Below are 26,493 nucleotides of genomic sequence, written 5' to 3' on the forward strand. Positions count from 1 at the left end.
TTCTGCGAGCCTTCCATATCGATCCGCCGCCCCGTTGAGCTCCACCGCATCATCCTTATCGAGACCGTCCCCTATCCAACGCCATTATTTACGACTTCACGCATATCCATATCTTGCATTGACTGTTTGACGTTGGAAGCTCTTAGCGCCGAGCTCACTTTTGGCTTGTTTTGATCTTCGACCTTGCATCAACACCGCAACACGCAACACGACACGCCGCGCCTGCCCGTTTGACCGCAGCACCATCGCCTTCACCACCGCATTCACCACCGCATTCACCATGGACCGCACGCCATCACCCCGTCGGTTACGCACGCCGCCCGCCCCTCACCACGGCTTCACCGACAGCTACGAGCCGTATTCACCGCGGAGGTCCACCAGAGTAGCCGCCCAGCGCGACATTCACCTTCACCAAGGATCACAACAAAGCGCTAGGGCTCGACGCGACATCACCCCGACTGCTACCTACAAGCGGAAGGCGACTGCACGCACAAACAACAATTTCACCCTCTCTCCACCATCGTCGCCTATATCCTCACCCCAACTCCAGTCGCCTCGTTCCATGCGACGCAGACAACCCGAAGCAAGCGCGCTCGACTCCGAATCAGAAGCCACTGCCCCTTCGACCGCTCATCGCTTCCCCAACAAGCAAATGGTACGTACATCCTGCACTGCGCGCGCAACACGCGCAACGTGCCGTTGCTCTACATGTTCTACCGAGACTGACTCTCTGCAGAGCTTGCTACCCACACCTTCCGAGACGCCGCGCAAGCGACCTCTCGTGGCGGAAGCTTCGCTGAAGAAGACTGCGCGTGTTCTGTTCCCTGCTCGCCCTGCCAACATTGAGGAGGTCATGCCCACGCCCCGCAAGTCGCGCAAGAAGAACCTGTTCACTCTCGAGAGCTTTGCCAATGCAGCCGACGAACCTGCTGAGAAGATCCAAATCTTCACCGACTCAAAGGAGCGCGTCCCCGAGCAGGACGATGAGGAAGACAACCCATTCGTCACTAAGAAAGGCAAAGGAAAGGCCAAGGCAGTTCCCCAGAAGTCTCAGCGTGCTGTTGCAGACTCGGCACGGGTGAAGGAAACGATCGATCGCGACGAAAGGCATGGTCTACCTCTTCCGCGGCCGCAAGCTGTACCGCAAGTTCCACGACAGTCCAGAGGGCTCAGGCGGCGAGGACTCGCTTGAGGACTTCTCTGCCCTGCCTGCTAACGAGAGGTTGCTGCGTCGAACTGCGGGCGTCGAAGCCCATCGCCCGCTCCGTCGCTCGACTATCAAACCCCGTCTGTTGTTTGAAGCAGAGATCAAGGAGCGCAAGCGCCAAAACGGCGAGGTCACCGACGATGAAGAGGCTGATACCGAGATCGAGACCCCAGCCGAGACCCCTAGCAGGAGGAAGGGCAAGGCCGCCGACCGTGTCACCCAGCCAGCCACACCACCACCCACTGTTCGCAAGCCCAAGCGAGGTATGTCCAAGCGCCCCCACCCACACACAAGCGCATCCAGTAACGATTCCTCAGAAATCTCCTTCGAGGGATGGTCACGTGTCAAGTCTGCTCACAGCTCTGGCGAGTCTGTGCGCGAGTCCAAGAAGCGTGGAGGCGAGCCCCTTGAGCGTGGTGGTGCCAAGCAAGCTCGAAGTGAGAAGTCCACTCCTGCTACTTCATTCAGCAGCATCTAATGCCGCTTTCAGCGCGTCGTTGTTGAATGTTGGATGTGCATTATCGACCGCAAGTGTTCCGCTTCTGGTTGCTTGTGCGTCCCACTTGAGTTGAAGGTAAGCTCTACTGGGCTGGGTAAATGGAGTTGAACGGATTTTGCGCATGGCCTTTGGTGCCATTGATGACTGCATAGCGTTTTTGCTTGAAGGACAACCGATACCCATGATTCGATTAGCGATTGTGATGGGATGACCCATAGTGGGTTGGTAATAGTGCTGCATGTCTTCAGCATACCAAGTGCACTGGCTACTCAAGGAAAGCTGGGCACTTGCAAGATGTGCAATCACGATATGAGGAGAAGAGTTGGTGCGATAAAATGAGAAAACACTTTTGAAAACTTTGAGTCTTGAATGCATGTATGTGAAGTAACTTGATGTGAATTGTTTGTGGTATATGCAAACCAACTCCAGATATGCTCATACCGAGACATGCAATTATATACCCTTCCCGCCTATCCAACCCAAATAATCCCTCTGCCCTCCCCCCATCCCACCCAAATTCAAGCCTTCTTCTCCACCTTTTTGAAAAAACTACTCATCTTCTTCATCCCGCTCGTATCCACCTTCTTCAACATCTTGACCGCCCGGCCCTCCGCTTTCTTCCTCTTCTCCTCCTCTTCTTTCTTCCGCTTCTTTTCCTCGCGCCCCGCAAGCGCCTCGTCGTCGTCCATCGCGCGCTTGCGGCTCACGTTATCCGAGATGCTGCGGAGCGCGGCGGCTTCGGATTTGAGCGTTGCGATGGCGGAGAGGTGGGATGTTAGCGGTGCGAAGGTTGCAGAGGCGAGGTGTGTGGTTGTGAGGGGGTAGAAATGGGTGGGCAGATAGGAGTTGGTGAGGTAGAGGAGGGATGTATGTAGGCGAAGGAGGTGTGGGATTTCTGGGGGTGTTGAGAGGGTGGGTTGAGTTTGTATCTCAGGCTCGGTCTCGATTGGTGCGGGCTTGGGGGCTGCGTCGGGCGTGGTTATCGCTGTGTCGACCGAGTCTTGCGATTCTGATTGGGACTCCTTGTCTGTGGATGTGGCCGATAAGGAGCTCTCCTCGCGCTTGATGCTCATGATGGGCACTTCGAGCGCGGTCTTGATGAGCTTTTCTTCCATGGAGGGAGGCAGGCCGTGGGCGACCATGCGCTCGGCTTTCTTGAGGAGGAGGGCGAGGAGTTTGTCGTGGGATATGCGGTACATTGTTTCGTCGCCGGCTTCGACGGTGTCGCAGAGGGCGCGCATGCGCTTCTCGAACATGGCGTGGAGTGATGTATGCTGGGATAGTAGTGCTTTCCAATGCCGTGATGATGAAGATAGTTTGTCCAGGTACTCGTCGAGTGCGAGGAAGTGTTGCTTTGTGTCTTTTGCGCTCTTCGGTGCGAGTGCGGGTAGGATCAGGAAGAGCAGGTCGATGGGTGTCGCTACAAACATGTCTGCGCTCTTGTTCACGTAGCCGCTCTCTATTCTGCCTTCCTTCTCTTCTGTCTTGTCTTCCTCATCTTGCTCTCCGGTGATCAGCCAACTCCTGCATTCCTTCTTCGGCGCGGCTATCCTTGTGAACTCGTAGAACCCTTTGTTCGGACAAAAGTAATATCTTGAAGGCGCGCCATTCGCAGGATTCTCCAATGTAACTATGCGCGCATCGTTGGAAGCATCTTTGGGCAGTACGAACAGTTTCGGGGGATTCGATGTGCTTGCGGGGAGTGCTTTGACGGTCGATACTGGCGGTTCTGGTGTTGGCTCCTTTGCCTTGGGTTTTGAACGTGTAGCGCGTGCCATTGTATGTATATGACTCTAATTGATGATGTTGGGTATTATGTTAGAGTTACTGAGTGTTGCATAACATGTTCGTGGCTCAGAAGATGCTCCGCGTTGTGCACCAGAGTCGCGTCGCGTCGGCTGCACAAGCGCGTGATCCCTGTCAAAGTGGTTTCGGACTTAGATGAGGCGCAACCTTAACCTTGCTTGGACAGCAATTCAACGTCAACAACGGACACTAACTCGACTTCTCGCGCTTTGTTCTTTCGATTCTTGCTTAAAAACTTCGGTCCATGATATTGTCGATTGGCTGGCTATTTGGACCGGATATGGGCGTTGCTGAGCAAAAGTACTCAGCTTGCACGTCGTCGCAAACATGATCGTGAGGGAGAGTCCCAAGAAGCGAGGTAAGTCAATCTTTGCGCATTCACAGTGCTTTGCTGACAGGCTGTAGCTCAGACGAATCAGCCCAACTGGCCCCCGCAGTCATCCCGCGAAGCGCTCCTAAGCTCACCATCCGGACGGCGCAAGTACGAACAGCAGCGCCAGCGCAGTTCTGTGTCACCATCCCCCTCAAAGCGTCGTCCAATGTCGCGCGGCGGACCCCAGGATGAAGACGAAGAGGAGGACGAGGAGACGCTGCAGTTGAAGCTCCAGGCAATCGAGGCCAAGCTGAAACTAAAGGCACTCCAGAGAGCGCGCAAGGCAGCTGAGGGCGACGACACAGAGAGCAATGCCAGCTCATCGCGACCACCGACTGTGGCTTCCATGCGCCGCACAGAGATTCCGCGACCGCCTGCGGATGTCCAGGTCCCCCACTCGCCCGTACGACAACGACGACCAGCCGAGGAGCCTAGGAGCCCTGCGCGCGTGCTTTTGGGTATAGACAAGGGCCTGCGGGCGCAAGATGTTAGTCTCAAGAGGCCTGGAGCTAGTGTTGCTGGAGGGTCTTCGCGTTCGAACTCGTCAAGATCAGAAATCCCTAAGATCAAGTCGTTCAGTGAGCGCATGGCCGAGAGCAGGAACAAGGAGAAGGAGCGCGAGGAGATGGAGACCAGAATTGAGCAGAGAAGGAGTCGAGGTTTTGGGCTTCACAACATTGAAGGGCTAAAGAGCACGCCATCACGGTCAGGCTCTTCGCTGAGTTCGGATACCAGAAGCTCGCAGGACATGGCACCACCAAGCGCCAGGGCTTTGAGCAAGGATCAGACGCGATCGATGAGCAATTTGAGAAACCCACCAACACCACGCCCCGGCTCAACTCTTTCCTCACGAGCGGAGAACTCTCGACCGCCATCATCTGCTTCCAAGGCCTCCAGTGGATTCGGGAGCGCACAAACCCCATCCAAATATGCAGAGATCTCGCAACGGGACAACAGCAGCGAAGCCTCAAGCTTTGAGTCGTTTTCTGGGCTACACTTGAAGTCTCGCGAGATGCAGCACAACGTTGTCACGCGCACATTAGAAGGCAAGACGGTACTCACCATACCCCAGCTGCTCAAGACTGTCAAAGCGCCAGAGTATGATCCACCAGAGGACGAGAACGACTATGTGGTCCTCGGAGTGATCTGCTCAAAGTCGTCACCACTCAACACCAAGAATGCCGTACGAGATCAGTCGAAAGGTCAACAAGAGAGAAATCAACAGGGCAAATTTATGGTCATTAAGTTGACAGACCTGAAGTGGGAGCTCGACCTGTACCTGTTCGATACTGGCTTCTCGCAATTCTGGAAACTGCCCCTCGGTACGCTGATTGCAGTTCTGAATCCAGACATAATGCCTCCTCGAAACCGCGACACTGGTAAGTTCTCGCTAAAGCTGACGAGCTCGGACGACACGATTCTTGAGCTTGGAACTGCTCGAGACCTGGACTTCTGTAATGCTCAGCGAAAAGATGGCAAAGAATGTGGCACCTGGATCGACAGCCGCAAGACAGAGTATTGCGAGTTTCACGTCCAGCTCCAAGTCGAGAAGAGCAAGCGTGGACGCATGGAGATCAACGGCATGGTAGGCATGGGCAAAGGCTCAGGAGGCGGGAGCAAGTTCGGCATGTTTGGTGGAGGTGGTAGAGGCAAAGGCGACGAGCTCAGACGAGAAGGGAAATATCACGACCGAGAGATGCACGAAACTGTATACATCGCGCCCCGACCTGGCGGTGCAGCAAGTCTCATCGACCGCGATGAGCAAAGCTGGGAGCGCGGTGCCAGCCGAGAGGAAAAGTTCCGCAAGCAGTTGGCAGAGAAAGAGAAAGAACGAGAGCTTGCGAAAAAGCTGGGAAAGATGGGAGAGGGCAGTACAGGAGGCGACTACTTAAAGCTGAAGGCTGCTGATACCCCGAATCTTCCTGCAAGCGGCAGTATGTTCCCTGGTGCTGGTAGCTCAGCCAGGCAAGGTCCAGAGAGGACCACCGATAACGACTTCCGCAGTCTTCTGAATCGCAAAGCCGAAGATGTCACTCTCGCTTCTACTAAGCGCAAGCGGATAGCATCCGGCAAGTCGGCTGCTTCGAGCGAGCCCATGGGATGGGGATTCAAGAAAGGCATGCTACCATCGCCTACAAAGGACACTACGTCTGCCATGCGTGGTACTCGTGAAGTCAGTCCTGCGAAAAAGAAGGCTCGACTTCTGTTGCCAGACAAAGGCATCCGTGAGCCCGGAAGGGAGAGTCTCGGTGGGCTTGACGTTGGCCTTATTGCGGCCATGGATGAGGACGACGATGACCTCGAGGTTGTTTGATTTCTATACATGATATCCAAAGTTTTCAACCGTGTTTTGGCCCAAAGTGCCAGCAGGACGATGGCGTTGAATTGCGGGCACCTGATTGGCGGGGCTAAGCGAGCCTGCTTTTTCTACATTCGATACTCCATACTTTAGCAGTCAGTGTACATCACAGACTAGTATAACGAATTTCTTTGTGTCCTGCAGCTCCTCTCCTGAAACCTTCCTGCCCCTGTGGTGTCCTCTGCTTGCAAGTCGCGCTACCCACCGCTCCCGGACTGTCGAACCCATCCCTTGCGCATCACCACGTGATCGTCTACTAAAGACCGAGAGTGCACAGCAATACAAGAGTTGGGATATAGATCAGTACCCAGGACATACACCATGGTATCCGGTGACAAGATCTACGCGTTGATTGATTACGAGGATCCCTATGTTCAGCCCCTCATCCTTGCAGCTCTCGAAAAGCGCTTGCCAGCTTCGACGTACGAACTCATCACTTCTATCAGCCAATTGCCCTCACCTTCATCTCGGCTTCTACAATGGGTACAATATGAGTCGATCGACTTCGACCACCTCATGGACCACTCGTCTACCACGGTCGCCAATGCATATGTTATTCGAAAAGCCCTGATTCGGAAACACTATCTAAGCACTACCATTGCGAACTGGATCACCAAGTACCCTGATTCAATACTGAAGAAGCACGTCAAGCCCAGTGTGGAGTTCGAAGTCGATTACGCAGAGTTCCTAGACGATGCATTGATAGAAGCCTGGGACCTGAAAGAGAGCTGGGCAAGAAATGAAGAAAAGGACGAGAAAGACCGAGAGTGGTGGATCCTGAAGCCTGGCATGAGCGACCGAGGCCAAGGCATCCGCCTCTTCTCAAGCGAAGAAGAATTGACAAGCATCTTCGAAGAATGGGACCCACCATCAGACGACGAAGACGAAGAAGGCGACGCACGAAGCGATGCCGCCGACGACAACGACGGCATAATGACCTCCCAACTCCGCCACTTCATCGCTCAACCCTACATCCACCCGCCTCTCCTCCTCGCCCCACCAAACACCCCGGACTCATCCGCAAGCCTCCGCAAATTCCACATAAGGACCTACGTCGTCGCCACCGGCGCCCTCAAAGTCTTCGTCTACCGCCCCATGCTCGCCCTCTTTGCAGCGCGCGCATACGTCCCGCCCTGGGCCGCCGAGCTCCACTCCGACCGCGCGGAAGCAATGAAATCCCACTTGACAAACACATGTCTGCAAGACAGCGGCGACCGCGAAGGCTCCGTCGGGCTATTCTGGTCTCTACCAGACGTCCTACCGTCACAACCCGACGTCCCAACTCCAAAGCACTCCGCGGACTGGAAAGAACAAGTCTTCACCCAACTCTGCTCAACCACAGCCCAAACCTTCGAGGCCGCGGCGCGCGGCATGGGGATTCACTTCCAGCCGCTGCCTAACGCTTTCGAGATATTTGGATTGGATTTCATGGTTAGTGTGGAGGAGGGCAGGGAGTTGGGGGGTGTGGTTGTTGGAGGTTAATGCGTTTCCGGACTTTAGACAGACGGGAGATGAGTTGAAGGGCTTGGTGGAGGGGTTGTTTGAGGGGGTTGTGGATGTGGGAATTAAGCCGGCTTTGGGTTTGGGGGGAGGGGAGGAGGGCGGAGCGGAGGGGTTGGTGGAGGTTTTGGATATTGATCTTGGGAGGAGATGAAGGAGACAATTTTGAGCACTAGCAGCATGGAGGATGCTAGGGTGTTCATCAGACTCCAGGTGTGTGAATTCTGTTATGGTACAAGTGTATTTTCGGATATAGAGATGAGACTTGTCTGCTGTTGATCAATCTATTTTCCCCTGTTGTTTGCTCATACATACAACAAACATCCTCACTTGATCACCACGCACGGTGAAAGTGAGACAATGTCACTCCTAACTGGGAAGCTACCTCATGACGTGTTCACCAAGTCGCGATTTCCAATCTTAACCTCTCCACAGCTACCAAACCGAGAATCTGCGCCACCATGCCGCTGCCAATGTCTCTCGACACAATCCTGGAAGGTCCCAAACAGGGCAATTCGCTAGAGCTGGAATTCATCAAACAGCTCAAAGAAGGTTTAAGCTTTGTAGCTGAAGGGATGCAAAACGAGTGCTACAACAGGAGTGGTGCGCTGAGCAACGCTATAGGAAAGCTCGAAAAGGTGAGCAGTGTCTGCTGTTGTGTACAGGGAAAACATACTGATATCAAATTACTAGGAACGTGCCAAAGGCCACGGTCACATCACGGTAGACCAAAAAGCCATGCTTACATCTATCATCAAGACCAATATCCTGAAGTGCAAGTCATCACTCGCAAACAACATCAAACCCAACGAGAAGATCGCCGCCAAATTTGTCGAAGCTGTCAAGAGTGCTAGAGATAGGAACAGCATAGCCCTGCGCAAAGCTAAAGGGAGAAGGAGGGCTTGAACAAATTGGCGGATATCGTTGATGGCCTGCGCAATGCGCCTGCAGCAAATGTTCTGGGGAATGTTATGAGTGTGTGGGAAGAACGGCAGGAGTTACTGCGTAGGGAGCAATTGGCCATTAAAGGAACGATGAGATGGAGATTGACATGGCTAAAATATGCCTGGATCGTGTGCGCCGCGTACAGGAACAGCAGATCCGAATACTGAAAGCTACTGCAGACGCTGTCGGAGTGGATGAGAAGGAGATTGAGTGAACCAAGAGAGGATGGAACAGGTACTGTAGGGAAGGTGTGATAACATAGGTGTCCTATATAGAAACTATAAGCAGAGATCAGAGCGGTTATGGCAAGAGAACCCGTGGATTCAATCCCGGTCGTCCGAGTGCATGTGGTGAGAGTGAAACGAGCGTACTCATTCACCGCCAGCGCGTCTCACAACTTGACTACGCTTTCTTACTTTACTCCCCTCAACCGCATACACTATACAACACACAAATATTTAGTACTGCGTCTCGCCATACCCAGTATGGCGACGCCAACACCACCCGGCACGATCATCGAAGCCCTCAAACAAGGCAATGCAGTGGAGCTCGAGCTTGTCAAGAAGATGGAAGAGGGGCTTAGGTTTATTACCGTTGGATTAAAGCGCGAGTGCTTTAATCGGGGTGATGCGTTGAGCGAGCTGCGAGAGAGCTTGCCTACGGTAATTTGCGGAGCATGTAGTCTATCGACACAGTACTGACTTTTCGGTGTAGATAGAAACGACCGTGAACGCAACGCAGATCGCCAACATCAAGACCAAGATTGCACAGCTGAACCAAGAGAATATCCTAGCAACCGAAAAGATTGAGGCGGACGCTCGTGCGACTTTGCTTGAGGCGATGCGCGTCAGCGATGAGTTTTACTGCCAGGACGTCGCTAGATACAACAAGGCCGTCGCGCGCATGGATGCAAGAGATGATCACTTGCGCAACATTTGCGATGTGATAAACGAGATGCGGTTCGACAAAAAGCCCAAAATACGTGCTCAACTCATTAAAGGGTACAAGGCAAGTCTAGCAACGTACGATGAAGACACCCACGCCATGGAGGAAGACGAGAAGCAGATAGATGCCAGGGTCCTTCAGAGAGAGAAAGAAGGCGTAGAATCGTATTGCAAAACTTGGAAAGCCGCTCTCAAGGTCCGAAAAATCTGGCTGGAACTTTTGGATTGCTGCAACGAAGTACCCGGGAACTGAGAAGACACCAAGGCAACAAACGGCAACCAGAGCAACAAAGCAGACCGACACTACATTATCACATGCAAGACATGGTGTTCATAAAATTGGGCTGCATTAGCATGTTTGGTCCTCTGACAACGTGATGTTGGGTGGGGAGCCGTGTGGGTCTTAGTATTGATGGGTTTGCAGAAGGCACGATGGAGTGTCAACATGCTCAGAATTGCAAAATACGAAGTTTCCATGTCTAGCATCAGAAGGCGAGCTTCATTTTGATACCCATGGCCAGATACTTTCCTTGTTGTGACTTCCCTTATAACTCCCAAATTTGCAGTCACGATCTCCTCATTGTGGGAGGTACGTACGCATGCGAAGTACGGCCACATGCATGCACGACCTATGCCGCAACCAAATTTTGCGATGGCAATACTCTCAAAGTCCCCAGCCTCCCCGTTTACTCAGAACAACAGCTCCCCCCGTCACTTCTGTCAGGCACTGTCGTGAAGACTTCATCCTCCAGCCATCCTCACCCATAATTCATTGCAATCAGCATCTTCCCTCTCTTAATTGCTGCATCTACGCACTCTTTTGACGTAACATCCTTTTCAACATGTCAAGACACGAAGAATCAAGCTGCAGAAGCGGTGGCAAAGGAAAAGCCCCGGTCAACTCGTTGGACAGACTCGCGAGAACGAGCAGTGGTGCGCCAGAGGTCCTGGCGATGGCGAACCAGTTTGCGGCTCTGAACACTGGCAACTTGGTATGTGATCATCCGTTGTTTTTTATATATCCCGATGCCCAACTTTGCTAGGCGATCCAGTATTGTCAGTGCCCACGGATAGCCTGCCCAGGGTGCCGACATGATTGTTCCGCTGCTCTATCAGTCCTATGTTGTGACATGCTGACCTTCGAAAAGCATTCGAGGCCGCTTCAACCCTTGCCTGCAGGTACTCCTACACCAGCACCTGCACCCAACGAGACCACCACTCTTGTTGGGCAGTTGCACTTCGCTGAAGTCCGCAGGCCACAAGCTTTTGACCATGAGGCCCGGCCACCGCCTGTAGTCGCAGAGACAGAACGTCGATCGAACATCAGTTCGCTCGCGAGGCTGTTCAAGAAGCGGCCAAAGCCAAAGGATCCCCCTTCGAAGCCTCATCCTAAGTCCAGAAACACGGGTAATGCTGAAGAAGAGAGCGAGAAAGAGGATGGAATTGTGGGCTTGCTAAACCCCCCCGGCGCAAACACTCAAAGGGCCTCTTTTGCCACGAACGCAAGCAAAAAGGACTCAGGCACAGGAATCAAACCACCTCGTACTGTTGCGCCTGGACAAACTACTCGCGCTGGGGTAAATAGCATCAATCCGCCAAACCGAGTCATGTCTCCAGGTATCGCGGAAGAGTATGTAGTCGCCACGCGGACACTAGGCGTCCCTGACGTGGCTCCTCCAAGGAGATCGCAGACGCCAATCATCTCGAGGCGAAGGGGTCGGGCATACAGTGCCCAGTACCTAGAACGCTTTCAGGAGCCTTTCGAGGACGCATAGTATGCCTGGTAGTCTGGCCTTGACCATGAATGCAACCGGGGTGAAGGAGGAAGTTTCTGCCGCTTTTCTGTTTTTCATCATTATAGTTGCTCATTGAGTGCCTATTTCGCATTAATAGTCCACTTAGTGAGCACAGCACAATACCCCTACGGCGCTGTTTTCAGTTGGAGGCGGGGTGAACGTGAGAGTTGGGGGGTCGCTCACCGTATTGTTCCTATTGTAGCTATTGTGCGCCGTCCTTCACCGCGAAATACTCCCTAATATAATTCTCGCTCGCACCTCAGACTTGCAATCTTCAGCAATCTCCTCCTCTACATCATCCTCAATACTTGAAGCTTCGCAGCTACTACTCCATAACACAATCACAACACCTCTCCAAATCCCTTCGACAGCACCACCAAGATGCTGTCCCTGAAGACCACCGCCCGCATCCTCTTGAGCTTTGTGCTCCTCTTCGTCTTCTCCACAGGCTCAAATGAGCTCCGCGTCTCGGTCGGCACCATCTTTCTCTGGGGCCTAGGCCTCATCTTCCACCGGCGCAACTCCCTCTCCCTCAAACACCTCTTCATCTTCGTCGCCACCTCCTTCTGGTTGCTTGCAGCCAAAAACGAACTTTTCTTCGAGAGCACCCTGGGTCGGGTCCTCGGCCTCCTCTTCACCCGCCCCAGCTACGACAGCGACACGCCGGGCTCGGGCTTCACAGACTGGCACGAGCGCCTTGCGCGCCGCCACCGCCACGACATCAACCTCGTCTGGAGCACCTTTTGTGCGATTGTGCGCACTGTCTTCGCCGTTGCCGCTTTCTTCTCTGCCGTCGTCTTGTGCCATTGGTACGCCGCTCTTCCCGAGCGGATGCCTGGACTCACCGAGAGTATCGAGTACCTCGATAAGACCGGTGAGTTCCCGCCCTGGTTGAGCGGGGCTCGGGTGCTGGCGCCTGAGCCTCTACCTCTTCCTACGCGGGACATGAGGTACTTGACACTTGCGGACGACCTTGCCTTCATTGTCGGTCCCGGTAATGATCCGTTCGAGCGTGTCGTCAATGGCAAATACGACAACACGTTTTGGCGACGACGAAGGCATTCGATGCAGTTCTCTTGAGCGCAGTCGCTCTGGCTTGTGTCTGTGGGTGTTGGCTCTCTTGGTTACTGGTGGCGATGGTTGTTTGGTCCCGCGGTTTCGGTCTGCCTGGTGTTGGTTTTCTTGTTTTGTCTTCTGGTTTTCTGTAGTTACGAATGCTGGGGCTTTCACCTCTGCCTTGAATACATTCTTTAGCTCTCGCCATCTTCACCTTCTCAGATCTGTGTACAACCCTCGGCCAACTTCTTCCTCGTATAAGAATCGCGTGTTTGGGCTCATCGGGTGGTTCAAAGTTTCGAATGGCATGTCAACAGCTGCTAAAAGATCCCGGACTAGATCTGGCAGTAGTTCATGTACCTTGGCCATGATCAATGGAACAAACTTGGTATTGCCGCCCGGTAGTTGGACAAGAACAGAGAGCATTTGAGTTAGGGAGTCGGTGTGGCTAAGTTGTGATTGCAAGGATGGCTGAGATAGAAACGGAAGTACGTCAACAAGAGCGCAGGCAATGTCGAACACTTTCTCAGTCTGTCGCTAATTAGTGAGTCGTCGAGGATGAAATAAGGATGGAGCATACCATTCCGACCCCATGCACTTTTAAGCTGGACACTGGAAGTGACCTTGCTATAGTTGTGAAGCTCGTTGCGATCATCAGAGGATAACCGAACGTCAGACAATCATGTTCTGACTCGCTAGAAAGAAAGCCATAGCGCGGAAACAGTTCCCATAGCTTGATCTGTAACCAACATTGAGATATCCTTAGATTGGCTATCTCCTCGTGACACAGATCGAGTTCCGGAGGTAGCGCAGTACGGACATCATACTCGAGCTGGAGAAGCCATTCTTTGCTGCAACTTTGAGTTGCACCATTCCAGACCGAAAAGAAGACCTCATCGAATGGCCGAAAGACAGATGCTAGGTACTGCAAGCCTTGTTCTCTAGGTCCATCCAGCAGAAGGCTAGTCTCGAATATCGAGAGGGTGATTGGCCGATTTTTGCGTATAGCATGCGACCTGCATACTTATAAGTCAACGTTCATCAGTCTAGATAGACTAATTGAGTTACCTCTCAGAAACGACTAGAATCCAGAATAGGCGGCGTTGTGTCTTCTCATCATACCAATCGCAAGAATCAATACTTGGTTTTACCATCAGAAAGCAAGTCGTGGCTTCTTTAAGAAAATACCATGCCTCTTGATAGGCCCCTAGGCCAGCGCATGCCCCGTACAGGAAGAACGAGGTGTATACTGAGATCGAGATTGGCCTTGGCCCGGTCAATGGTCTTTGAGAGTGGATCGTGGCATCGAGAAGACGCCTGCCTGATTCTTCAGTGAAGTTGGGCTCATGTCTATCTCCGGAGCTTGGGATCATCCTCCCAAAATTGCTGACATAGGCACAAAAGGCCTGAACGAATTGGCGGGAGGGTGGCGAGATTTCTTGTCGAGCTACTTGCGCCTCTATCAAGGAGACATCCAATATCGGTACAACGGGATAGACGTGGGTGATATATATATCCATGCATCTCTCCACGAGGCTGCAACTGGCTGATACGGAACTGGCAGGCTCGATCGATAGACTGGAAGATCGTGCTGCTGTCGCCGATGCTATATTAGACGATGGAATTGCTCGCAACTGGTCGAGAACCGTGGCTCTTGCACCTCCTTGTCCTCTAGGCAAATTGAAAGTACATGCAAGGCTTGCGCCGGCACAGCCAGCGCACGGCTGACATCCATCACATTTGATTTTGCGTTTTCGGCATGCATCACAAGCCTTAGAGACTGGTTTACGAGTAGGTACTGGTGGCATGTCTCGATTCGACCATTTTTTGGATCCCGATGGTTGAGGTGCAAAGTAGTTCGCGAAGATTTACTCGCGACGCGTCCACCCGTTGACATCAGGAACGCGAAGCCGTCACGTGAACAGACCCCGCCCCTGAACAGCGAATCTTCCATTCAACAACACAATCGACACATTGCTCATATCAAGTTTGCAGATGGCACGGCGAAGGGACCACGAGAGTTTTGCGCATCACTATGGCGATCATGTGTGATAAAGCTACTGCTCAAAGTGGGCACTTTCGCAGCGCGCCTTCCCGACATCAGGTGCATATCAACGTCCCTCTTTCCACTCCGGCTTCGCCATCTTTCCCTCCATCTCCGCATCTGTTCCTTGCACATGGCCGTATGGATCGACATGCGTGCTTGCAAATTTTCTCGCGCTGATCCTCTTCTCAAAGAGCAAGTCAAGCTCACCATATGTCCGTCCTTTCGGCTCCGGCAGCCTGAAATACACCCAAACAACGACGCAACCACAAGTTGCTGCCCAAAAGAACGCAGTCCTCGAACTCCAATCCCAATTAGCGTCTCCTAATTGATAATTCGTCAAAACGTTGACCACGATGTTGCTGATATTGTAGAACGCTCGAGCCAGTACGATCGTCTTCGCCTTCAACCGCGTCGAGGACATTTCTGAAACGATTGAATAAGTTACCGGCCCAATCGTGAAGTCATAGACAAATACAAAGAGGATTAGAATACCGCCGATGGCCCAATTCGATGCTTGTGTACCAGCAAATGAGCAGGACCCGACGATGATGAGGATGACGAAGAGGGTACAAGCGCCGGAGAAGTGGATGGTGCGCCGGCCAAGGTGCTGCATCAAAAACCAACTTCCCATGGTTCCAACCAGACCTAATGCAAGCGATATCATGGACATATTGAAGCTCTGGACCGTCGGTAGGCCTGCTCTCTGCATGAAGTATGCAAAGTAACCCATTATATTCGTTCCGCAGATTGTTTGGGCGATCCAAGCAAAGCACACAATTTCCGTTCGCCGAAGGTCGGTACCCTTGAACAGATCCATCCAGCTCGTTCCCTCGGTCATGCTCTTTTCGAGCTCATTCGTATGTTGGATCATCGCAATTGTCTCATCGGCGTTGAAGTTGGGATCCTTATCCGGTGAGGTGAGTCGAAGCAAAGCAGCCCGAGCACCAGCCGTGTCACCACGACGTACATGCCACCAAGGGCTTTCCGGGGCCAAAAAGACCCCAATCATGATGGGCACCGGCCAGATCCATTGTATGGCGAATGGAATGCGATACGCCCATTGATCTGGGCGTTGGACGCAAGCTCGATTCACACCTGCTGCAATGAACTGTCCCATGACCCAACACCTGGCGCATGTCAGACATTGCATTCAAAATTGAGAAGCTTACCTACATGTTCACAAAGGTCGTCAATATTGGACGCAGTCGTACAGGAGCCACTTCGGAAGCGTACTGAGTAGTAAGTGTTTGGAACATGCCCCAAGGGATGCCACAAAAGACCTCGCCTATCACCAGCGTCTGTACGTTTGGAGCAAAGAAGAGGATGAAGATGAAGCAGATCATTGAGATCAGAGCTCCAACCATGGTCTTGCGATAGCCGTACCTCTCGCTCACGAATCCGTTGATGATCAAACCGATGACCTCGCCTGCTCTTGCGCCGTTGGACCTGCACTCATCAGTCGCTTGTTCACTAAGATCGAACAATTGTTTTGACGTACAAGGCAGATTGCCAGTTCGCTGGGACACTCCACTTCCTTGATCTAGGATTCCATACACCATACTTCTGGTTGAACTGTGGGCTACCATATAGACTTCCCAGTAGGGCAAGATCGTAGCCTTTCCATGATCAGGGCGCTCGAGAGGACGACTGACCATCCAACGGCTTTCGGATATAGCTTGATGGCCTGTAACAGAGTCATCGACTTCTCGTCCTCAGCAGCATGTTGAGCTTCCTCATTGGGTAGCACGGCCTTCGTCTTGCTAGATGCTTGAGCTTCATTATCTGCCATGGCGGCCGTCTGCGTATAACAGGAAAGGAGAAACGTGGCAAGAACTGCTTGAGATCATTACACGAGGTCCTTGGAGAACTTATACACGACCATCGTGCACAGGGATAACGAGTCCCGCGATCAGCTCATGCTCTGGGGTGCATATATGGGGTTTAGCGTAGCTCAAGATCCATGCGAAAAATGCCCTGTGGCTGCCCATGGCCTGCCTACGCTGCATCGGTAAGGGAAACGAAAATTGAATTACACGCCTTAGCGGTGCTTCCGCCAGTCTAGTTGATTAACGAGAAACGCCATCGAGAAAGAGACGCACTGAGGTTGGCAGATCTTGCGGAACCAAGTCGGAAGCAACGCGGAAGCAACACGGGAACAGCGCGGAAGCAAGACGGCGAGCTTACAGGTGGGGCTCTCACGAATCAGATTGCTGCACCACCTCACCCGTATCAACTACCCATCAGTGGAGTGCTTTAGGTTAACCAATTGGCTGTGCCGCGAGATGTTCGTGCTGCTGGCGGACGAACATGGGTGAACGGCTTTCTCGACGCTCGCCGCAGGACACGTTCTCCCATTTCTTCCTATTTCGTTCTCTTCTGGTCTCTTTCTTCCCCATGAAGGTATATGTCTGAGCATATCACATCAGCTTCGGCAGCATTATCAAATACCAGGTCCAACGGGAGCAAATGACTTTGGGGTAATGCACAAAGGCTCAGCAGCATCACTCGCACGTCGTCTGAGAGTTCTTATTGAGCTTGTATTTTCCACTCATCGATTTCATACAACACTGAAACTACCTGACCACAAGCAACATGTCTCCACATGCAAACTCGCTGCAGCATAGGCGCGTATGGTGGAAAGAAGCAACTTTCTATCAAGTCTATCCTGCATCGTTCAAAGACAGCAACTCTGATGGCTGGGGCGATATACCCGGTATACTGCAAAAGATCAAGTACATTGCTTCTCTTGGAGTGGACGTGCTGTGGTTATCGCCTATGTTTGACTCGCCGCAGGTCGATATGGGCTACGATATCTCAGATTACGAGAAAGTATATGCGCCATACGGGACTGTGAAGGATGTCGAAGAACTGATCCAGGCGTGTCACGAGAGCGATATGAAGATCATCCTTGATCTGGTGGTCAATCACACCAGCGACCAACACGCATGGTTCAAGGAAAGCAGAAGCTCGAAGAACAACCCAAAAAGAGACTGGTATTTTTGGCGGCCGGCGCGATACGATAAAGAAGGCAACCGCATGCCGCCAACGAACTACCGATCATACTTTGCGGGCGGCACTTGGACATGGGACGAGCAGACACAAGAGTACTACCTGCATCTCTACGACAAAACTCAGCCGGATCTCAATTGGGAGAATGAAGACTGTCGCCGCGCGATTTACGACTCAGCGATGCGCTTCTGGCTGGACAAGGGCATAGACGGCTTTCGTGTGGACACAGTGAACAAGTACTCGAAGGTACTGCCGTTCAGAGATGCCCCAGTCACAGACCCAACAAGCATCATCCAGCCTGCAGCACAAATGTGGTGCAGCGGCCCACGCATACACGAATTCATCAAAGAAATGAACCGCGACGTTCTCTCCCATTACCGCACATACGACGGCCAACAACTCGTGACCGTCGGCGAGCTATCCCTCTGCCCCGAAACAGAATCCGTCATCCCATACGTCAGCGCCATGCAGCGCGAGCTAGACATGGTATTCCAATTCGACATCACACATCTCGGCCAGGGACCGCCCGGCTGCAACGACAAATACGACTTCGCGCCGTGGAAGTTACCGGAAATGAAGCGCATCGTGGAGAAGTGGCAATGCTTCATCGAAGGCACAGACGCGTGGACCACTGTCTTCAACGAGAACCACGACAACGGCCGCAGCGTGTCGCGCTTCGCCAACGACGCGCCGCAGTGGCGCGAGAAGAGCGCGAAGATGCTGGCTCTGTGGCTGGTGGGACAGACTGGGACGCTGTTTTTGTATCAGGGACAGGAGATTGGTATGATTAATGCCCCGAGCTATTGGGATATGGACGAGTATAAAGACGTCGAGGCGAGGAATTACTGGGCTGAGGCGGTGAGGTTGGCGCAGGATGGGACGGATCCGACGAGGAGGGAGAGGATTGGGCGGGGGTTGCGGCTCATGGCGAGAGATCATGCGAGACTCCCGTTTCAGTGGGATGGGAGTGGGAATGCGGGGTTTTCGGAGGGGAGGCCGTGGATGAGGGTGCATGATGACTATCGAGAGATCAATGCTGCTGCGCAGGAGGGGGATGAAGATAGTGTTCTGGGTTTCTACAGGCGCTTGTTGAAGCTGAGGAAAGAGCACAAGGATGTGTTTGTGTATGGTACATTCGAGCTGGTCGATGTGGATGACGAGAAGACGTTCGTCTACAGGAAGCGGTACGAGGACAAGACAGCCGTCGTCGCGCTGAACTTTACGACCGAAGCGCAGCCTCTGCCCGACACAGACGGTCTGAAGCTGCTCGCAAGCTCATACCCAAAAGCAGCGCCATATATGCTACAACCGCTCGAAGGCCGGATATACATCAACTACTAGCTCCAAGGGGGAGGGGGGGTATCCTACAATGCCAAAACCCGATTATGCAATATCATCATCAATCGTCACCTGCCCTCAGCTCGTGCTGAGAAAGGGGATGTAGCTGTACAAGTCATCGTACTCTTTTCCAATCCACCCAATCACGTGGCCATCGCGTCCCACGATCCCGAGACTGCCTGCTAACCACAGCCCCGCGACGACGGCGGAGATGGCGTTGATGCCATACCACCTCCGCTTCCTAACCAGCGACTTCTGACTCTCGTGCGCCGAGATTTGTGACGGCGCGAAACCCAGCCACTTCGCCGCGCCCCAGACGAAATGCCATGCGCCGATGCCGACGAGCGCTGTGAATCCCGAGAAGGAGATGATGGGGTGTTTGGCGAATCCGTGTGATATGTACGACAGGTTGATCAAACTTGAATCGCCATGCGCATACCGCGGCAGCAACCTCGTCGTCCACACATGAAAGCTCGCCAGCGGGACGAGCGCATAGCCCAACGCACTCGTGCCGCTCAGCGCAGGCCCAGGGAATCGTCCTGCGGTCCGTCTTCGTCTCAGGCGCCGTAGCGCAGCAAGGCTTGGCGGCGGCGATACAGGCGCAGTGCGATTCCCGACGTGACGTGTGCGACGAGAGGGATTCCAACCATGCAGCGGCTCGGTGAGGAAGGACTGGTAGTACGGGCGTGTGAGGAGCAGGTAGCGGTTTGATTCGGACACTGAGCGGGTGAGTAGCGGGATGAGGGAGACGTTTGCGATGTGGAAGGAAGTGAAGACCGTGAAGGCGTAGGACGAGTAGCGTTGTGTTCGTGTTACTGTTCGCACATATCGTTACGCCACCCGCACATCTTTACTACTCGACAGGAATGTAAAAATGGTATGCATGTGCATGGCAAACGTACACCACCAAACCACCCCATGATCCCCCAATTTCAGCCCCAGCGTCCCCGTCCTCTTCACGCCACTTGCGCCGGGCCCCCAACTCTCGCCCTGCGTTTGGTCGGGGAAGTAGCTCTTTTCGCGGTACTCGATGGGTGTTTCTTCGACAGGCGAGGGGTCGACTTGCGTCAGGCCCATGACGCCGGCCTCGGCATCTTCTATTGGCGGGACGTCGGCGTCCTGGAGCGAGGACATGGTGTGTGTGAAGGAGTTGGGCTGGGGAAAGTTGTGGTAAGGCGGAATGGAGGGACGTTGATTCGCGGTGTGGATCGAGGTCTGTGCTGGGCCGAGGCGTGGGTAAAGTTATTGGAAGGTATCGCGGTCGCGACTTCACGACTCCACTTCACGACTACAAACTCTACATGTAATACAGCGGCGCCAACTCTTACTGTCTCTACCGACCGACCAAAGCGCAAACAATAACCCATTACACCCCGATTTCCACATATATAGAAACTAAAACCACCGCCCAAAATGCCCCCCCGCAACAACCCCCTCCCCGCCGCCGTCCGCCTCTTCAACTGCACAATCTGCGACAAGGGCTACCCGCGCCAAGTCGACTATGAAAACCACCTGCGCTCCTACGACCACAACCACCGCCAGCGCCTGGCCGACATGAAGAAGCTGACGGCCTCCAACGCCGACCCGGAGAGCCAGAAGCCCAAGCAGGGCCTGGACATGCGGAGTATCAATGTCGAGGAGGCGGGGAGGAAGATGGGTGCTGGGGGTCGGTTCACGAAGATTGGGTCGGGCGGCGCAGCGGGGAAGGGGTTTAAGAAGGTTGGGGTGGTGGTGGGGGAGAAGAAGGAAGAGGTGGTTGTGCCGAAGAGCGAGGGGGAGATTGTCGTGGCTGAGGTGGCGGTGGAGAAGAGTGTAGAGGGCAAGAAGGAAGCAGAGGATACGGCCATGGCAGATCGGGACGAGGAAGAAGTGGTCACGTGGGAAGAATACGACTTCACTAAGCCGACGGGATGCGATCATGCGAGTTGTCCGGGATGTAAGACTGATGGGATATGGAGCGGCGAGTGGGTTGCTGTGTGAAGAGCTCGAGGATATTACAAACAGAAGGCTTTGTAAGAAAGTTACTGTCCAGTGCCATGCTAGGGCGGTGTACACACAGCACCCGCCTCAAAGGTGCGTCATGGGACCGCCAGGGTCTCCTACAAGAATCACTAGGACCATTACGAGGAAACTCGTGCAGCGACAGGTCGATGACTGGGCATGGCACATTGCAGCGAAGCGCATATTCTCACGATACACGCGATTCGATTGTGATTGTTCGATATGGTCCGCAATCATATCGCTCTGGGTCAGAAAAGAACCTTGAACATTGTAGCCCCTTCGTGGTAGACGGTGATCACCATCTCTGCAATAATTAATGAGGCTACATGGTAGCATATATCCTTCATCGCTATCGTAGTAAAGTGAGTCAATATATTTCTTCACATTCTACATCCTGTCATATCGGAATCTCCAACTTTTGGGACTCTTAGCATGGCCCATCCGACACAGTTGCCCCTTATGATATCCGGTCATGTAGCACAAGAGTCGCCTCGACCTCTTTCGTACTGCCACCCATTCTGTACCCTCATACATACATATACGATTTGATATGTTTTCCCAAACCTCTGCTGATCCACGACACTCAGCTGCCCGATCTCTCGACGTATCGTAGCCTAAGGTCGAACCCAGAACTCCAAGTCTGTCCAAGTCCTCTGGTAGCGCTCCACCTCTGGCAATGGAACCATGCGCAACGTAGGAGCATAAGTTTGCACTATCAAGTGCATGCAAGGCTCTTTGGCTTTTACGCATCTATCGTCTGCACTGACGTTATCTTGCGTGCGGAAGACCTCGCTCTGCCGAGACGTGGGCTTGCCTTTTGTGCAGATGTCGCGGATGCACAACGGCGTCTCAAGGAATTTTTCTGGCTCGCTGGCGATTCGGCTGTATCCCTTCTGCCTGTGTTCGTTGAGCGACCACATCCGTTTGAACCGTCGTTCGAGCTCGCCTTGGACCTCTGGAGGCAGGTGATCGATAGCCTTCATTGTTACCTTACCATGGAGTCCCAGAATACTGAGAAGGATCGGCAGATCAATTAGCTCTTCGTTTGCTCGGCCATTGGTGGGCTCGTCTCGGCGTCCGTGGGCCCTGGTTCTGTAGGGTGAACGTGGTGCAACGGAGGGCTCGGCAGTGTTGTTTGTGCCTGAAAGGTTGAACTGGACGGGTCTGGGACTGCCTTCGCTGACGACTGCATCTTCCTCAACAGTGTCGTAGTCGTCAATGGTAATGACTTCCGCCTCTTCCTTGATAGTAGCGTCGGATGCTATAGGGTCGCGGCTCTGTAGTGGCGAGTCGTAACGGACAGGTGGGCGTCGCTCTTGCTGCATCCTCTTCTCGGGAATCATCGCTGCAAGAGATACTGGTCTTTTCCTTTCGTTCAAAGGCGCGAGGGCTATCTCGCGGCCGCGTTGTTCCGTTGTAGTATTTCGCTCAGCTGTTTGCGCTTTCCCATCATTGCATTAGCCGTGAGCGCAGAATTAGAGGTAAAATCTTTACTCACAAGTACCACTTCCGTCTCCTCCGCTGCTGTCATTGAATTGAAGAGCTACCTTGAAAGCCTCGGCGATTGCTTCACGTGGCAGCAGCATCAGCATTCGATCGCGGCCCTCTTCGGAGAGCTGCTGTAAGTCTTGCAGCAATGCATGGGGGTCTGCTTTGGTGGTCATGCTTGCGCAGTGTTCCAGCTTTGTCCGCTGGTGGTGTGCGTGGCGGAAGTGAGGTCGGGTAGGAAGAAGTGAGAGAAAAAGCGTATTGACAAACGACGGACGGAACAACATGGCCCCGAGCACAAGAGGGAAGGAGCTCCCACCCAATTCCTCCGACTAGTACAAGACTGCTTTGTGACGTGAGCAGGACCTGCGAAAGGGCACACCTCTCGCGAAATTGGTACATCGAGCAGCGTCGGGGAACGCTGTCATCCTAGCGACGGTACAGACCACATACTCTAGTGCGTATTCAGATACCAAAAACTTGAACAAAGGTCAATGGTGGCATGTTTTTAGTTGCCTCGCTGTCCTACGCAAGCTGTTTGCAGAGATCTTGCGTCTTTATCTCAACCTCCGCTGATCCATCCATGTAGCACCATCCTACCGCCAATACACCAGATGACTGATGCTGAGCCATTACGTCGCTGCTAGTAATCTCGCACAGCAACTGTCATTCCTCAGATCAGCACGTTCCCTACTCCACAACCCAGAAGCCAAGCTCCTTCCAATTCACACTCTTTTGCGCATCCTTCGGGAGCGGGACGATGCAAAAGACATACTCACCATCCAGCTTTTTGATATGCGCGCAAGGAATGCCTTCTTCAATACATTTGTCGTCGGCTCGCAGACCCAGCCTTCCTCCTTGTGTAAAGGCCTGGAGCTTCACTGGTTTTCCGAATTCCTTGTTCCTTAGACCACACCTGACTTGCTCGTAGATACACAATGGCCTGTCCTCGTAGAAGCTCGGGTTTTTAGACAGACGGTCGAACGCGTACGTCTTGTATGCTGACCCAATGAGATGTTTGTCGAGGCGGCGCTTGAGCTCCGAGTGGACAATGACCGGCAGCTGATCGATTCCGGGAAAGTGTACATCGTTATAGTTACCGGGGACGTGGAGCACGACGGACAACTAGTTGTTGCAATGCTCTGGTGAAGGCGGTGGGACCTTGGCATCTTTGTTTTGGTCGGGCCTCTTGGTGTCCTTTTTTGCGATTCTCATCGGGAGTGTCGAGGGTTGCCTGCCCATGATGTGTTTGTACGCTACTTCCTTCTGTACAGATCGGAATGGAGAAGAGCTTGCAGCTCCATTCTTCGTCGCGGCGGAGTTGCGTAGCTTGCGTCCCTGCATGGTTGCGGTATGCGTTGGGGTACAGCAATCATCGTCCGAGTCCTCAAACGAATCAATCTGATCCCAGACAGACTTCTTAGACGTTGGGAGATCTGCATTATATTAGGATACAGAGCTCGTTTGCAACAGCAGTCTTAGCCACCTTCGTCATCGGCGTCCGCCATCAGTTCGTCGGGTTTGACGATAGGTGTCTGAATTGGAGCTGGTCCATGAACTGAAGCTTCTAATAATTAGTATCGCTATATTACAATGCAGACCAACACAATTACCTCGGCCCTCTTCTTTGACTTTCTCCATATCCTGTTCTTGAAAGAGAGCCACAAAGATATCCTCCAGCTCCTCCTTTGTGCGGCGCTTGACGAATCGACGGCGCCCATCTTCGCGCAAGTCGGCCAAGGTCTCGAGCGTACCAATAATGCCAGGGTCGCAAGTATCCATTGCGAGGCTTCGTACTTTATGTGTGAAGCGGCGGGGGTGGAAAGCGGCGTCAGATGGGAGTCGTGAGGTTTGTTTTGATGCACTGCGTGCTCCCGTTTGCCAACAACATGCACTAGCACCGATCATGTTGACAGCGAGCGGTGTGTGAGCGGTGTGTTGCGCTTCACCTTGGACTAGGTCTATATCAGAGTTCCGTATAGCTTTCGCAACACTTTTGCATTGCTATATCTGAACGTGTTTGCTGTAAGCAATATATAGATAAAAGAACAAACAGCCTTGGTGTGGTTGGCTAAACCTTTCGGCATCCAACATAAACTACAACAAACTGTCCTGTATATCACCACCGTGCATCTGGTTTGCTTTGGGTCAAATAATGGACTGCGAAGGTACACAGGGAGCCCCATGTCCCTTCGTGGGATTTGCTGAACTCAGGCAGATTGTTGCGATGCTGACCCACAGGCACATCTAGTCTAGTAAAGAAGAGCATATATTTGAGCATAATTCCCTCTGGCCTTGGCCCCCCACGCATTTGAATAGCACGAAGTCCCTCTCTGGTTTCGCATGAGGTATAAGTGATACTGTAATCCCTAATCGGCCCCAAAGACGTTGAGTATGGGAAAACAATGAATAATGTATGTACATTCTGATCTAAGTGTATTATCAGGGACATATTTTGAGGACCTCAAGTCGTTTATTGTTTCGTGCCAATACATCATGCAGCACTGTATGCTTCGATATGATACTCTAATGGTCTTCAACTTCATCAATCTCTGCTCGTTCCCCAATCTTGGCTTCCAGCGTATTCTCCCGTCCCTGCGTCGACGTCATGACTACTCCACCACCCAGAATTTTAGATCTGTCCATTTGGCGTTGCCTCGTAACTGCTCTGGTAGAGGCACAATGACAAGGATATACTCATCCTCACCCGCCTTCTGCTTACGAACAAGATGTACACAAGGCATCCTTTCGTCAATGCACTTGTCGTCTGCGCTCACACCTAGTCTACCACCTTTCACAAAAGTCTGAGATAGTATAGGTATTCCCTTTCGTGTAGCCTTCAGGTTTTTGAAGATTTGATCACAGACACAGAATTGTCTTTCTGAGTATTTGGCAAGGCTACCCAAGAGTCTGTTGTAGGCTATGACCCTGGACTTGTTGCCGGTGCTTCTATCGGCGAAGCGCATCCTCAGCTCTGAGAGCACAGTGGATGGGAGTTCCTGGATGTTCTTGTAATCTGTGCTCTCATCTTCCTTCTTCAGGCTGAGCATGAGTGGTAGATGTCGCGTCTGGTTCTCATCTGCGATGGGTGGCGTAAAGTCCTTTTCTGGCCTGATCGCTGTCTCTTCTACCTTCGTCGAAAATGTTTCTGGATCCTCTGTCTCTGCTCTGGTGTTCTTGCGGGAGGCCTCATCAGTCTTGTCTTTGGATCGGGGAAGGTCGCAGAGATCGTGCTCTCCATTTGCGCTTGTGCTTATCTTTTTAGCAACCTTTCGACTTAGAGCGAGCGATGTCTCAGTCGCCATGGGTCGCTTCTCAACGCGAGTGTGCTTCGTTCCCTTAGCGGATGTGTCGATGGCACTTGCTACTGGATGTCAATTTCCACTTTGTTGTCCGCCCGAAAGGAAAGATGCTTACAATTTGCTCCACTGCGTAGTATGGGCGCCTGTGACTTGCACGAAGCAGAAGCATCAGACACGGGGCGAAGCTTGGAGGTCACTACTAGATGTCAGTGCCTTCAAGACCTAATTTCCACCACCTTCTTAACATACACTGCTTCTCGGCGTCGGCCTTTGCAGCATCTCTCTCTCGCCAAACCGACAGAATGACTTGGGCCATTTGATCCCTGGTCAGCTTGTCGACATATTTTGGTCGGATCTTGTCGGGCAAGTTGTCCAGGATATCGAACGTGCCGTCACAGGCGGGATCCGTGGCAGTCATCGCGAAACACGAGTATCTGCGGATGTGGTGACGAGACAGTAGAGGGTGATGAGCTCCGAGCCGCAGGATATGAAGCTTCTTAGCGCGTTCTCTCCGTTTGCCATGCGCGTGTCCTAGCGCCGATCCTCTTCAGCAGAGCGGTGTATTGCGCTTCACCTTGATCCAGACACCCATCAGAAGGCTTTAGTTAAGAGCTAAACATGTCGTATTCTGATTAACTATGCTTTAGGAAAGTGTACGGCCTTCCGCAAACACTCACCTACGTAAGCATCGACTAAATGTTCATAGTCTTTCTCGACGTAACGCCCTAGGAGATGTAGTAACCGTTTCATTTACAAAAGCTTGTCGTCTACATTGTCTCTAATACGTTCTGGAATTTACCTCACATTGACTGAGTTACAGCTG

The 26,493-nt window shown here is 52.8% G+C and overlaps 16 protein-coding genes across 16 annotated transcripts; 10 read left to right on the forward strand and 6 right to left on the reverse strand.

Moving 5' to 3' along the window:
• Nucleotides 1-280: 280 nt before the first annotated feature.
• On the forward strand, nucleotides 281-1,685 carry SNOG_07968 (hypothetical protein; the record flags this gene model as incomplete). The annotated part of the gene is given in 4 exon segments (XM_001798242.1): nucleotides 281-655; nucleotides 737-1,078; nucleotides 1,095-1,470; nucleotides 1,525-1,685. The coding sequence occupies 4 exon segments, from the start codon at nucleotides 281-283 to the stop codon at nucleotides 1,683-1,685; spliced, it is 1,254 nt and encodes a 417-aa protein (XP_001798294.1).
• Nucleotides 1,686-2,224: 539 nt separating this feature from the next.
• On the reverse strand, nucleotides 2,225-3,484 carry SNOG_07969 (hypothetical protein; the record flags this gene model as incomplete). Its single annotated transcript, XM_001798243.1, has 1 exon — nucleotides 2,225-3,484. The coding sequence occupies one exon, from the start codon at nucleotides 3,482-3,484 to the stop codon at nucleotides 2,225-2,227; it is 1,260 nt and encodes a 419-aa protein (XP_001798295.1).
• Nucleotides 3,485-3,839: 355 nt separating this feature from the next.
• Nucleotides 3,840-6,199, forward strand: SNOG_07970 (hypothetical protein; the record flags this gene model as incomplete). The annotated part of the gene is made up of 4 exons (XM_001798244.1): nucleotides 3,840-3,870; nucleotides 3,918-4,544; nucleotides 4,577-4,781; nucleotides 4,843-6,199. The coding sequence occupies 4 exons, from the start codon at nucleotides 3,840-3,842 to the stop codon at nucleotides 6,197-6,199; spliced, it is 2,220 nt and encodes a 739-aa protein (XP_001798296.1).
• A 366-nt stretch (nucleotides 6,200-6,565) lies between these two features.
• Nucleotides 6,566-7,726, forward strand: SNOG_07971 (hypothetical protein; the record flags this gene model as incomplete). Its single annotated transcript, XM_001798245.1, has 1 exon — nucleotides 6,566-7,726. One exon carries the CDS (start codon nucleotides 6,566-6,568, stop codon nucleotides 7,724-7,726), a length of 1,161 nt encoding a protein of 386 aa, XP_001798297.1.
• A 479-nt stretch (nucleotides 7,727-8,205) lies between these two features.
• On the forward strand, nucleotides 8,206-8,650 carry SNOG_07972 (hypothetical protein; the record flags this gene model as incomplete). The annotated part of the gene is made up of 2 exons (XM_001798246.1): nucleotides 8,206-8,382; nucleotides 8,438-8,650. The coding sequence occupies 2 exons, from the start codon at nucleotides 8,206-8,208 to the stop codon at nucleotides 8,648-8,650; spliced, it is 390 nt and encodes a 129-aa protein (XP_001798298.1).
• A 524-nt stretch (nucleotides 8,651-9,174) lies between these two features.
• SNOG_07973 (hypothetical protein) lies at nucleotides 9,175-9,886 on the forward strand (the record flags this gene model as incomplete). Its single annotated transcript, XM_001798247.1, has 2 exons — nucleotides 9,175-9,351; nucleotides 9,431-9,886. The coding sequence occupies 2 exons, from the start codon at nucleotides 9,175-9,177 to the stop codon at nucleotides 9,884-9,886; spliced, it is 633 nt and encodes a 210-aa protein (XP_001798299.1).
• A 589-nt stretch (nucleotides 9,887-10,475) lies between these two features.
• SNOG_07974 (hypothetical protein) lies at nucleotides 10,476-11,408 on the forward strand (the record flags this gene model as incomplete). The annotated part of the gene is made up of 2 exons (XM_001798248.1): nucleotides 10,476-10,625; nucleotides 10,782-11,408. 2 exons carry the CDS (start codon nucleotides 10,476-10,478, stop codon nucleotides 11,406-11,408), a joined length of 777 nt encoding a protein of 258 aa, XP_001798300.1.
• A 402-nt stretch (nucleotides 11,409-11,810) lies between these two features.
• Nucleotides 11,811-12,509, forward strand: SNOG_07975 (hypothetical protein; the record flags this gene model as incomplete). Its single annotated transcript, XM_001798249.1, has 1 exon — nucleotides 11,811-12,509. The coding sequence occupies one exon, from the start codon at nucleotides 11,811-11,813 to the stop codon at nucleotides 12,507-12,509; it is 699 nt and encodes a 232-aa protein (XP_001798301.1).
• A 2,087-nt stretch (nucleotides 12,510-14,596) lies between these two features.
• SNOG_07976 (hypothetical protein) lies at nucleotides 14,597-16,321 on the reverse strand (the record flags this gene model as incomplete). The annotated part of the gene is made up of 4 exons (XM_001798250.1): nucleotides 14,597-15,659; nucleotides 15,706-15,978; nucleotides 16,031-16,072; nucleotides 16,125-16,321. 4 exons carry the CDS (start codon nucleotides 16,319-16,321, stop codon nucleotides 14,597-14,599), a joined length of 1,575 nt encoding a protein of 524 aa, XP_001798302.1.
• An 803-nt stretch (nucleotides 16,322-17,124) lies between these two features.
• On the forward strand, nucleotides 17,125-18,882 carry SNOG_07977 (hypothetical protein; the record flags this gene model as incomplete). Its single annotated transcript, XM_001798251.1, has 1 exon — nucleotides 17,125-18,882. The coding sequence occupies one exon, from the start codon at nucleotides 17,125-17,127 to the stop codon at nucleotides 18,880-18,882; it is 1,758 nt and encodes a 585-aa protein (XP_001798303.1).
• A 75-nt stretch (nucleotides 18,883-18,957) lies between these two features.
• SNOG_07978 (hypothetical protein) lies at nucleotides 18,958-20,013 on the reverse strand (the record flags this gene model as incomplete). The annotated part of the gene is made up of 2 exons (XM_001798252.1): nucleotides 18,958-19,694; nucleotides 19,782-20,013. 2 exons carry the CDS (start codon nucleotides 20,011-20,013, stop codon nucleotides 18,958-18,960), a joined length of 969 nt encoding a protein of 322 aa, XP_001798304.1.
• Nucleotides 20,014-20,292: 279 nt separating this feature from the next.
• On the forward strand, nucleotides 20,293-20,859 carry SNOG_07979 (hypothetical protein; the record flags this gene model as incomplete). The annotated part of the gene is made up of 1 exon (XM_001798253.1): nucleotides 20,293-20,859. One exon carries the CDS (start codon nucleotides 20,293-20,295, stop codon nucleotides 20,857-20,859), a length of 567 nt encoding a protein of 188 aa, XP_001798305.1.
• Nucleotides 20,860-21,494: 635 nt separating this feature from the next.
• Nucleotides 21,495-22,544, reverse strand: SNOG_07980 (hypothetical protein; the record flags this gene model as incomplete). Its single annotated transcript, XM_001798254.1, has 2 exons — nucleotides 21,495-22,225; nucleotides 22,379-22,544. The coding sequence occupies 2 exons, from the start codon at nucleotides 22,542-22,544 to the stop codon at nucleotides 21,495-21,497; spliced, it is 897 nt and encodes a 298-aa protein (XP_001798306.1).
• A 109-nt stretch (nucleotides 22,545-22,653) lies between these two features.
• Nucleotides 22,654-23,277, forward strand: SNOG_07981 (hypothetical protein; the record flags this gene model as incomplete). The annotated part of the gene is made up of 2 exons (XM_001798255.1): nucleotides 22,654-22,703; nucleotides 23,016-23,277. The coding sequence occupies 2 exons, from the start codon at nucleotides 22,654-22,656 to the stop codon at nucleotides 23,275-23,277; spliced, it is 312 nt and encodes a 103-aa protein (XP_001798307.1).
• SNOG_07982 (hypothetical protein) lies at nucleotides 23,059-24,150 on the reverse strand (the record flags this gene model as incomplete). Its single annotated transcript, XM_001798256.1, has 3 exons — nucleotides 23,059-23,493; nucleotides 23,530-23,804; nucleotides 23,982-24,150. The coding sequence occupies 3 exons, from the start codon at nucleotides 24,148-24,150 to the stop codon at nucleotides 23,059-23,061; spliced, it is 879 nt and encodes a 292-aa protein (XP_001798308.1).
• Nucleotides 24,151-24,980: 830 nt separating this feature from the next.
• Nucleotides 24,981-26,088, reverse strand: SNOG_07983 (hypothetical protein; the record flags this gene model as incomplete). Its single annotated transcript, XM_001798257.1, has 3 exons — nucleotides 24,981-25,735; nucleotides 25,786-25,866; nucleotides 25,920-26,088. 3 exons carry the CDS (start codon nucleotides 26,086-26,088, stop codon nucleotides 24,981-24,983), a joined length of 1,005 nt encoding a protein of 334 aa, XP_001798309.1.
• Nucleotides 26,089-26,493: the final 405 nt, after the last annotated feature.

The sequence above is a fragment of the Parastagonospora nodorum genome, assembly GCF_000146915.1.
Source record: "Parastagonospora nodorum SN15 chromosome Unknown scaffold_12, whole genome shotgun sequence".
Taxonomy (NCBI): Eukaryota; Fungi; Ascomycota; class Dothideomycetes; order Pleosporales; family Phaeosphaeriaceae; genus Parastagonospora; species Parastagonospora nodorum.